Source organism: Abrus precatorius, unplaced genomic scaffold (genome assembly GCF_003935025.1).
Source record: "Abrus precatorius isolate BTA unplaced genomic scaffold, Abrus_2018 Scaffold11, whole genome shotgun sequence".
Lineage (NCBI taxonomy): Eukaryota > Viridiplantae > Streptophyta > Magnoliopsida > Fabales > Fabaceae > Abrus > Abrus precatorius.
Window position 1 is genome coordinate 18,051,625 of NW_020874303.1, and position 11,902 is coordinate 18,063,526.

Below are 11,902 nucleotides of genomic sequence, written 5' to 3' on the forward strand. Positions count from 1 at the left end.
GATCAGGTTTCTTCTTGAATTGAATCTCAGATTAGCTTTGCCTCTCACGACTCTTTGCTTTTCAGGGAAGTTCAGTTGCACTTTAATTCTTATATTTGATTGAGGACAATGCAAATCTTATAATGTAGGGTGAATAATTATAGATGTTTTAACTGAATTGTTGTTTTATCCTTGAGCAATATTTAGTCAATTTTACTGTTGCTTTAGAGATGATGTTCCTGAATAATCTATTGAATATATATATATATATATATATATATATATATATATATATAAAATAAATAAAGATCATATGCAGTATTCTGATTATTTGAATTGTGTTTTTGATTGTTTATCGATTGAAGTATCAGTAAACTTTTCTGAAATGAGGACCTTGAATCTATGCCAAATTGTTTAAAAATATTTACAATTAATAGAATCAAGAAAATCTAAAAAAAATTGGGGCTCTGCTCAAATATAAAAAGAGCATGCCATAGAAGCATATCTAGTTGAATGTGGATTGCAGGCAATGTTCGGATACCACATCCTAGAACCCCGAAATTGTTTGAGGTACCGATGTGGAAAGCAATGGATAGAATTTCCATTAATACCTTGTGCTAACTGGGATGGAGCATAAATTGCACCTTGTTGGTCGATCATGACTCAAAGTGAAGAAAATTAAATAGCACCCTATGAAATAATTCAAAGTTTTGAGTTGATTTTTTAAGAGCTAATGATAGAGAGGTCCTTATTCAATTCTGTCTGAAGTTACAAAGGTTGAGAGCAAAAGAAGCACAATTTGATGTTTAAGAATTACTGTCCCTCTAAAATTTTGAAAAATAAAATAACAAATGACAATAATAAAAATTCAGGAATTTGATTCTTTGTTGTCAAGGGTAAAATTGATCCATTTCTTTGCTTAGGGACAAACAATCATTCAAGTTTGGGAGAATTTGATAAATGCTTTCTATACTTGGTCCTACATTGTAATTCATGAATGATAATTGAGACTTTTAAACTCTTCATTGAAAAAATTTACTATTATTAGGTTCATTTTTATTCATATTTCAGGAAAAGGATCAAGAAGTGAAAGCTTAAAAGATGTTACGAATTGAAGGAAGAAAGGAAGCAGAGATATACACGGGCATGTACACGACCGTGTATATACGCGTGTATATCACTGGATGTATAAATCAAGCATACATTCAAGTCAGAGATATACACGGGTAGGTACACGCCCGTGTATATGAGCGTGTATATCACTGGTAGCGTCAATTGGAAGGCATCACCTAAACCAGAGATGTACACGGTCAAAGTACATGACTGTGTACATGGGCGTGTATTTTTTAGAAAAGCTTTGAAGGGCAATTGTTGGAAATCAAAGATGTACACGTCCAAAGTACACGGCTGTGTACTTAAGCGTATACTTTTAACTTGCATAAAAATTTAAATTGTGAGCGAAGATAAACCCTTGGACGACTGATATAAAAGGGAACTTGACATAGAAACCAGAGGAGGCAGTTCTGGGAAAGACGGAAGTCGGTGACGGCTGGAGTATGGAATCAAGTCTTTAGTTTATCTCTTTTGTAATTTTAGTTTCAAGATGTTTAAGTTCTAATTTTCCTTTGAGTATCTAGGCGTAATGAATCCTATGTGACCAAACCTTCTGGAATTCTTCTTAATGCTATTTCATGTTTTCTTCTCTTAGGTTTAATTGAGTAGTATCAATTGTCTTCCACCTTGTTTTCTTGTTTGAATTTGAGTAAAATTCCTGCATGAAATTAACATTATTCAATTAAAAGGACATAAATGTGTTTCTAGAGATAGAAAGACGTAAGTTTTTTGTATTATGATTAACCCTAATTATGAAATTCATAATAAATTTAATGCAACGTAGGGATATTAATTAAGGAAGAGATTTCGATTGATCAACCGAGGGTTAGGAATCATTATCCTTGAGAAAGGTATTGGTTTAATTCAAAATTTCCTGTAGCGATAAGGGCTAGGAACTAAGTAGTTGAAGAAGAATTTTAGTTATTTGGACACTGAGGAGGATTTATAGTCTAAATACTCGCCTATTTCCCTTGAATACCTGTAGTCATACTTTTCTATAATTTATTTTTATAAGAAATTTGTTCCTTTTAATTTATTATTCTTCTATTTTCAGTAATTTTATCAACAAAAAATTTATTTCTCATATTCATTAATAATTGCGCAATTAAGGAAGTAATTCTTAATAAAAGTCCCTATGAATACGACACTTGGTACTCTATTTTTCATAATATTACTCTGACAACGAGTACACTTGCCCAATAATCAATTTTTACACACCATTATCCTTATTCTAATGATATTATTTTAAAATAATTAATTTGCGGTTGTAGAAATAAATAAAGAATGATTCTGATTTTCTTACAAATGTAACAAGAAAGAATGTTCTTGACTTTAAACTCGATTTAAGAGAACAGGACCCAGATTCAAGATATTATGATAAAGATGATAGAAGAAAGAATAAAAATTATGATGATATATGATAAAATACATAAGTAGTGATATTGAAAATGAAAATGTTTGAAATAATACTTATGTAAAGACAAATTAAGATATAAAGTTAGATATGAAAAATATAGAATAGAATGTAAGACTTATTTTAGAATTTTAAATTCTGTTTTAAAGATAATGTGAAAACATCACATCACACTTATATAAAATTATTACAATAATAATAAAGATAAATTGAAAATAAATTTTTATATAGAAACTAATATATAAAATTTTTTACAAGAGTCTTGTATGAAGACTAAAAGACAATTTAAATATATTTATTTGTCGTATAAGATAAAGAATTAATATCATTATAATATATTATAACGATAAAGATAAAATTAAAAATAAACTTTCAGGGATTAATATATAAATTTTTTACTTATAAAAATTAAATTATAAAAAAAATCTTATATAGAGACTAAAAAATAATTTTTTATAAAAATTTAAAAAGTTTAAGTTCAATTCACTTATGTAATTTAGTTTAAATTTAAGCTTGAATTTATTTAGTTAGTTAAATAAGTGAATTTACTTAATTACTTAATATATTAAATTTAAATAATTTGTGAGTAATTTTATTTATTTAAACTCCTATATTCATGTACAAATAATAAGCGAAGCTAATACTTTAGCCTATGAATTATTAAACAACTCATAATATGTTTAAAAATAGAGAAATTTTACATTTGTAACTCTTTTCTATGGTTGTTTTTACATCTAGAAGAGAGATTGGAAAAAGAGAAAAGCATGGAATTATATAATTAACATTCTAACAAAAGATAAATTATAAAGAGATATAATAAAAAATGTGTATAAAAATAATATAACTCTTAAAAATATGCAAAACGTTTCAATTTTGAAAAAACAAACGTGCATTTGAATGTGTACAATGTATATCTATCTGTAGAAGCATGGTTGAATGCAGAGTCATATTGGACAGAAGCTATGAATATTTGACTTGTTAATTTCTCGTTTCTCATTTGTAGAGAATGTATAGTGTGAATTCGTATATCCATGAAGCCAATGTGTATATTGTGCAGAGCATGAAAGATACGTATCTCTAACTGAAAATGGATGAAAGGAAAGTTTTATGGCATTCTTTTTCACTCAATATATGAAATTGAATTAGTGAATCTTTTTTATGAGATGTCCCTATACTTTTTGGAGGGTCAAGGGTGGTACCACAGGCTCATCCCTTTCTGCCAAAACTTCTCTTTGTTCTCACCTTAACCATATCTTAAATAACTTGTCACATTTAATGACATATTTGACTTAGCTCCATTTCAAGTCATCGAATACTAAGATTCCTCCTCTTATTTGCAGAGGCCCTAATCTTTTTGAGGTTTAAACTATTTTAATCTAATTTTTCTTTTGAGGTTTTAAATTTTATTTTCACTAGACACGAGTCATATAGGTATATTTTTTTAACCGTGTGACTTTTTATATAATTTTTAATTGTTTTACAGTAAAAAATTAAGGCCTAGTTTAAAATTTCAAGAAAAAAATATTAATATAATTTTTTTTTATAAATTAAAAATAACTTATGCTTCGTTACATTTTTTAAAAAATGTTTAACTTTTTAAAATTTTAAAAAGATAAAATAATTTTTAACTTAAAAAAATATTTATTTTTATATAAATTTTTTTATGAAGACTTTTTTTTATAAATTTATTCAAATTGGACCTAAATGCAAAATCTATACACTATTTTTTACCACAAAAAAAACTAATAAACAGTTTCTTAGCTTAAGTAAATTTTTTTAGCTTAAACGAATCTTGCGTATTTTCTTTCAATTTTTTATTCTCCTTTTTTTTATGCCTAATACTCTTTTTTTAACTTCTATATTCAATCTTCTTTAACTTTCATATTTAACATTTTTTCTTTTCTTATACCTAACTCTTCTGTTTTTCTCTCAATTCTCTCTTCTCTCCACTTCATGTCCAACTTCTCTCTTCTTCTTCTCACTCTCACCTTACCTCATACCTATATCTCCCTTTTTATTCTGTACCCAACTCTTCACTCTCCTCTCCTTCTACCATCACCCCTATACTACCGCTCTCCTTATCTCTATTTATTCTCAGTTTTCTCTTCTTCTCACATCTAGCTTTTATATTTTCAAATGCTCAAAATTTGTTTAAACTAACATAATTTGCTTAAACAAATCTGCAAAATTCGCTTAAACTAATTTTATATAAATTATTTTTGTCATTTTTTACATTTTCATTTAAGCGAGTCTACTTTTGCTTAAGCGAAAATGAAACTGGCCATCACGTTCTCACGTTAAATATATAATGTGTGAATATTTTCTTGCTAATTATCAATTTCATACATTGAACAAAAATATTACTAAGTTTGATACAAATTTATTTATTTGATGTGTGGATTCTCGATCTGCCCCTTCATTTTAGTTCTTTCCTAAGCTTGAAATTTTGCCATACAAGAAGTCTATGAATTGTTTAAATCATGCATATGTTTATCCTTCTTGAAATACCCTTTATTGTGAGTGAACTATCGATTATTAAATAATTGTTATAGGAATCTGCTGACAAAATTCAACGATGATGGATGGGTTTCCACCGAAAATGGAAGAAACATTATCTGGACATACACACGTTTATGCTTATGTATGCATTAACAATACGGTCAATTAGAAAGGGGAAATTATTACAACTGCTGTGTTGATATAATTCTTTGAAGCATTATGTGTCACATGCTGTCCGTTACCGTGTTCTGCGGAAAACAAATGACAAAATATCGTTAAAAAAAAAAAATCTAATTAATGAGGTGATCTTATACGACATTAACTAAGGTTTTATTGTAATGTACATGTTTAATGTTAAGATTTAGGCTTGTTTTTTTGTTGTTGGGAATTTTTTATATAACGAAAAGAATCATTTTCTTTACAATGAGTTGAAGAAGGATATATACATATATAACTTCTTTTAATTTTTTGCATAAAAACTCTCACGTTTAGTGTATGATCAGATAATTTAATACCCAAATGACCCAAACGAAACATTCTAAACCAAAAAAATGGGATGAAGGAGACTCGATCACTGGATCAACAACAATATTTTTGTGCACAGCATACTAACAATGACTGTGGAATATAGAAATTGATGAATGATGATCATTGAAGCATGTGGGTCCACGTGTATGTCTTGCTACCATGCTCCTGCATATTCAGCTTAATATCAAGAAGGGAAATGCAGCTGTTGTGGACTGAAAACGATTGCACACCTGTCCAGTGGTTAGGGTTCATCAAGATGTTAAATTCAACTTTCGTGTTTATATCGTACCAGTAAATTGGTACACTTACAACATGAAACATTTGTATGTTGCTGAAAATTTTGGGCACCGAATGAGCAAGGTTAACTCAATATCGTTACAAATAAAATTATTCAATTAAAGTATGTTGAATTTGAGTCATTGAGCTAAAATTTGTATTTAAATAACAATAATAATAATCCTCTCCCTTTATTATATTCGCCGTTTCAATTTAATCAAATTAAAATATCAAAGATAGGAATAAAATACAAAATTTCGTTAATATTATTAAGTTTTATGAAATAATAATAATTTAAAACAAACTAATTAAACATCTGAAATGATAACTATTTTAAAATGGGAAGAGTATACCGTAACATGAAGCTTACGTTGTTGACCAAGGACTTGCTCTTCGTCTTATGTTGATAGATTTAATTTATATATGACTAATTTAATGTTTGAAATTAGTATAAAATTTGAGGACTTTTACATATTAGTTTACCTTGAAACGTGGACAAAATAAATATTGAAATAAATCTATTTCCTTCTAACATAATTGACCTAAACTAATATAAAGCTAAGAGTTACGAAGATTTTGAATTCGTGGCATTGCTAGAACCCCATAAAAATTTTGGCGATGCCACATATCACGGCAAATAATCATTCATCCAGAAAGCTTAAATTTTTTTACCATATTAACGGTGAATTTTATTTAAATTTGGCATGATATATAAGAGGTGGCTATTTAATGATATGATAAATTTAATCAAACAATAATTATAAAATTTAACAATAAAACAGTCAAACGTAATCCCATTTCTTTTACCAAAATTTAAATGCAATTCGTTGTATAATGAAAATTAATTTAAATACAATTATTACAAAAAGAATTTGTACGTTAATTTAAAAAATGTTAGTTATTAAGATTGTCTGTATCGGTTTTTGTATCATAAAATTAAATTTTTTTAACTTAATTAAATATTTAGTATTTACAGAAATTACTTAATTTATTAATTTTAATAAAATATTTTATTAGAATATAGTTCTTACTTTTTATGAATTGTTATTTTTAATTCTTCTAATTAACGTAATCTAATCAAGTTGACATTTAATTTAATAGTATCTCGATGTGGATTATGTCATGGATATACATTAACATAATAATGTATATATTATGCTAATAATTCATTATAAATGTGCATCGCTGATGCTTTAAATTTAGGGATGACAATCAAAATCAAATTTATGAATACCTACTTATCCAACCCTACTTGACTTTTACATGAAAACCATGCTTTGACTTGAATTTGGGTTTATTTGATTTGCAAAAGTGAGAGTAATTTCAGGCTGTGATGTAAACATCTTGCCCTCGCTTCAAATCCAAACTTTTCCCAGTAGTTATAAAATTACACACACTTTTTTTTAAAAGTAGATGCATTTATTCTCACATTTTCATTTTTCATAAATATTAATTAATAAAAAAATCATATTAATTATTATAATCATCAAATAATTTAAATTGTAATAATAGTTAAATAATAAAATTGAACTCATATTTTAGTAAAAATATGATTATTTAGTTTTTAAGTTTCTCCATTTAGTAATTTTGTTGGTTTATTTTTATATATTACTTTAATTTAGAATGTAAATGATACATGTGTATGTAAAGTGAATAAAATTAAGAGATAAAAAAAGCAAGTGCAAGTTTCTTGTGGATTTTTTTGATCCTGATTGAAATGGATTCAATGTCATTTTTTCACCCCTACTTCCTTTCAAACCCACCCCAAACTTTTACATCCATCCTCTGTGGGGGCGTGAAGAACAAAAGAACACTCCCACCCCATCTTGCCTTGCCTTGTTGCCATGTCTAATCATGTTGGTATGGAGGCCTTGGTGATGACCTTGGCTGTTCAAGCGTGGGGTTCATGGGAGAGGTAGAAATTGATGGTTGGCATATTTGTGAAGATTGGGTTTGTGGGTCTCTAGTTTCGGTTCTTTGTTTTGTTGATATACTCTTTGTATAATGGAGATTAAATTATTAATAAAGATATTATAGACCTGCATTAGCAACGTATGATACATCACATTAGCAGTACGATGTACGGACATGATTTGTCAAATTTATACATTATACATCATATAAATTAGTATAGACGCATATTGTCTTTTCTAAAGTTCAAATTTCATTAGATAAAGATTACTAAGTTTAACTATTAACATATTTTTCTGTTAGTAGATGATAGTCTTTTTAAAAATAATTAAGCTTATCATTTGCATCACACTTTTGGTAAATTATCGAAGATCGAATGTGGGTATAATGTATCATGTTTCTTCTATAAACAATATGTGTACATAGATATATCCCTAACTCTATGATCCTGCTGGAGCTCATGATCTTTACACAAACTAGGCAAAATTCTGATTACAAAACTTGTCACTAAGAAAATTTACAAAAGTGAAAGAGGGAAACAACATAATAATCAGTCACAGGCGAACCAAGGCATCCTGAATCAGAGCCTCCGAATAAATTTGTGTATGTCGTAAGGAATGGACCAACTGGGTATTATTTACATCATACCGCATATCAATCCGTACACAGTGACTAAAGCCATTATAAGAGAATGATCTGTGCCCGCAGCCAAATCCAAAGTTAGAACATCATTACTCAGAACAACCCCTGAGGGTGAGTGCTTTTGCTTTGCCTGCAAAATTTAGCAAAATTAACCTTAGCATCAGTACCAAACTAAAAATTTAATTAATTACCCATGTGATCATAATGATTATAAAATCACATATTATTATTAACTAAAGATGAATTATTACCTCAGCAACTATTTGTCCATCTATGTTTACTATCCGAAATGCTGCTTCTTTGCCACTAATTCTTACTATGCAATACTTTTGGCACCCTACTGTAATCTGACATGCTACTTTCCCTTTGATCATTTGGTTGCATCTTTTAACTTGAAACCATGGTTGTTCCTGGCTTATCCAATTAGAACTGCTACATCTGTGGCCTTCCCAACATCCAAAAGCTAGTAATCTCTACAAAACATGGTAAAAAAGGACAAGTTAAAATCATTTGATCTAGTCATATATACAACAATTTAAAAGGCCAAAATACAAAAATGGCTTGGTGAGAGTCATGTAGCTAGTAAATTAGTACCTTTTTTATGGTGCAAAGAACTTTGCCTCTTAGATCCATCAGGTTAACTTCTCTTCTACCCTTTCTGTCATAGTTATCAACTCGATAAACTATGTCTCCATTTGAATCATAGACAGTGCAACCATTAGAGTGGAAGACAAGTGATTTCATCCATAGAGTGTATGTTTCTCTTTGAGATGTTGGGCACGGAGAAGATGTGAGTTCCTGAGGGTGAACCTTGGCCATTGTGGTGTTTGAGAGAATAAAGAGGTTCTGTTGTGTGCTGCTGTGAAATGAATGGTCTTGAGTAGCTTATTTATATGCCTATCTGGCCCTACTATGTTGGCTGTTTCTTTGAAACCCCTTTTCGGAATAATTCAAATTTTAATATAATGGCACTCGTGGAAGGGCTACTTATAATTAATTAATGGCTGAAAAAAATGATGTGGATTAAACCCCCGGATTTATTACTACTATATTATTTATATCTTAATTTGCTTGTTACAATCATGCTATATGTGGATCTTGCACTAATCTTGTCTTTCTAGGATTAAATTTAATCAAACCTAAAGGAAAAACGAAACAGTAATCGTAAAACACATATGAACGCATGATATTACTTTGTCATGACACTGTGTTAAAGTTGAAAAACTTTTCATTCCACTCATAACATTGTTAATGAGAAGTCACCTGTCCTCTTAAACTTTTAATTTAATATGATTTTCCTAATGAACGGGTCAAAAATACGTTTTCTGGTTTTAATTATTTTAAACAATAACCATTCAAATATTAATATATTTTAAATGCCATATATATTTGTTTAACAAATATTATACAATTTTATTTCTTTAATATCAATGTCATGACAACCGTCGTTAACATTAACCAACTTGATATAACGTGCGCTGCCCCATTTTTCTGAGGTGAATCAAAGTGACTGGTGTCCAAATTCGGTAAAGTGGAGTTAGCTTAAGGACGAGCGTGTATGGAAAATTAAACTTTTCCACGTGTATTTATATATATAAACAAATTTTAACTATTTGATTTTATGACAATTAGAATTAGAATATATAATTTATGTAATATTTAAAAAAAACGATACTGTTTTTAAAATTGATCATGTAATTATAATAAATTTTAAAAAATATTTATTTATAATTGTACAATTTTTAAATTCATTCTTTTTTTATTTAATATAAAAATATAATTATTAATAAATATACAATATAAATTTTTAATTTATATAATATTATATTTAATAATAATTTTTAATGAGAAATTAGATACTAATATGTAGGTTGTAATATAAACATGAGGAGGGAGAGAGTACTTGGGAGGCGCGCACATCAAGAAATGGAGAGTCGTCATATCCCAATAAAGCACGTTTTAGGCATTGGATTGGGCGTGGATAACACAAATGAGTTTATAAGTTAATTAATCACGGAGCAGCCAACACGGCTTAATTATTCATATGATTTTTAGTTTATCTTCTGACTTTCATTGAAAATTTTATAGTTAAACAAGCACTTATCATAAAGACTTCCCCTTTCGTGGCATTAGCTGAAAACTTTGAAGGAAAAAGTTAAGGATAGGATTAAAAACTAAAAACAACTTTTAACGTAGTTCATTTCCAATTATAATGAGTGGCCTTTGATGTCATTGTAGTGCAGACAAGTGCTTTGCATTGCTTGTGCATTTATCTGCTAAATTAATGGTCGGCTGTGGCAGTTGATGTCATCAACATAAGTGATATACCCTTGTTTATTGTATACTTATCTACTACTGCATAATTAATCATTATCTTGTCTCTCTTTGCTTTGGAACTAAGTGGGTGTTATTAGGTAAACGTAATGCATTATGATAATTAGCACTGAACCAAAAGGCACTGCTTGCATAATCAATGTACCTTGAATTGGCTTAATTTAGGTCTTGGTCAACCTAGCTTGATAGCGGTACTAAAGGGAATCGGAAGAAGGAAGGGGATTTGACTTCTTTTTTTTCTGAAGGTAGAGTGCATCATCATATACTATATGTATAAAATTACAATTATATTGATTAAATAATTAATGATTGAAATTTTAATAATTTTATACTTATATATGCTTATGTATTTTATTCCAATCTTAAATTATTAGTCACTATTTCACTTTTGAAAATAAAATTAAGGAAGAAAGAAGTAAAACCAAAATTTGTTAAGGAGTATAGGTGTGGGATAAAAACTAGTTATTAGCTTGATTTCTAAATAATTATTATGGGTGTATTTGGTAAATAGATATTTAATAAAAAATATTAAATAAAAGCTTGTGTTATTATAAATGTTTAAGATAATAAGTAAAATTGTTGTAATTGAAAAAAGATACTAAAATAAATTTATTCTAAATTATCCAAATAAGCTTCAACATATAGCTTATTAAGATAATCTTTATCGTAAATTTATTAGAACAACTAAAAAACATTTAACATGTATGATGATCATGAATCAGTTTCATAAATTCAATCAAGCATGTGTCATTTTGAGCTTGCGTTCTAAAATAATAAGTCTAGCTAAGTTATGTACAATCTAAATGTTTTTCACATTAATGATGATTTCCTTTTGCTCTGACTCATTTCGATCATTACAACAACAAAAAAAAGGCTAATGTCATTGAGTTTACTCACATAATAGTTTTTCATTAGGGTTTAATATCATTTTTTTGGAGGGGGTACGATATAGATTATTATTATACATTTCACATGTTTCTTTTTAAATATATGTCCTTTTTTTCTGGTTTATTAATGCGAGTCATTTGTATGCGAACTGCATAACTTAGTCAATGCATAAAACATGCACATGTGATATGTCCCAACATGTAATTTGAGTATGGTACGTAGACAAACATATTCGACCAAATCAATCAAAATATGTCTACATATGTATTGCTTTGCTAACGAATCAATTAATTGAAAGGAAGCTCAAATATCGCGATT

At 28.4% G+C, this 11,902-nt stretch overlaps 1 protein-coding gene across 1 annotated transcript; it reads right to left on the reverse strand.

The window, feature by feature from the left end:
• Positions 1-8,100: 8,100 nt before the first annotated feature.
• LOC113856256 (protein LURP-one-related 4-like) lies at positions 8,101-9,219 on the reverse strand. Its single transcript, XM_027488000.1, has 3 exons — positions 8,957-9,219; positions 8,614-8,835; positions 8,101-8,492 (listed from the first exon to the last, which is right to left on the reverse strand). Exons 1-3 carry the CDS (start codon positions 9,179-9,181, stop codon positions 8,358-8,360), a joined length of 582 nt encoding a protein of 193 aa, XP_027343801.1. The 5' UTR covers positions 9,182-9,219; the 3' UTR covers positions 8,101-8,357.
• Between the last annotated feature and the right edge of the window lie 2,683 nt (positions 9,220-11,902).

Coding starts and splice junctions, on each gene's coding strand:
- LOC113856256 (XM_027488000.1), bottom strand. CDS start 9,181: ATGGCCAAGGTTCACCCTCAGGAACTCACATCTTCTCCGTGCCCAACA. Junction 8,836..8,956: donor TTCTTTGCACCATAAAAAAG/GTACTAATTTAC, acceptor CATGTTTTGTAG/AGATTACTAGCTTTTGGATG. Junction 8,493..8,613: donor ATGGACAAATAGTTGCTGAG/GTAATAATTCAT, acceptor TAAATTTTGCAG/GCAAAGCAAAAGCACTCACC.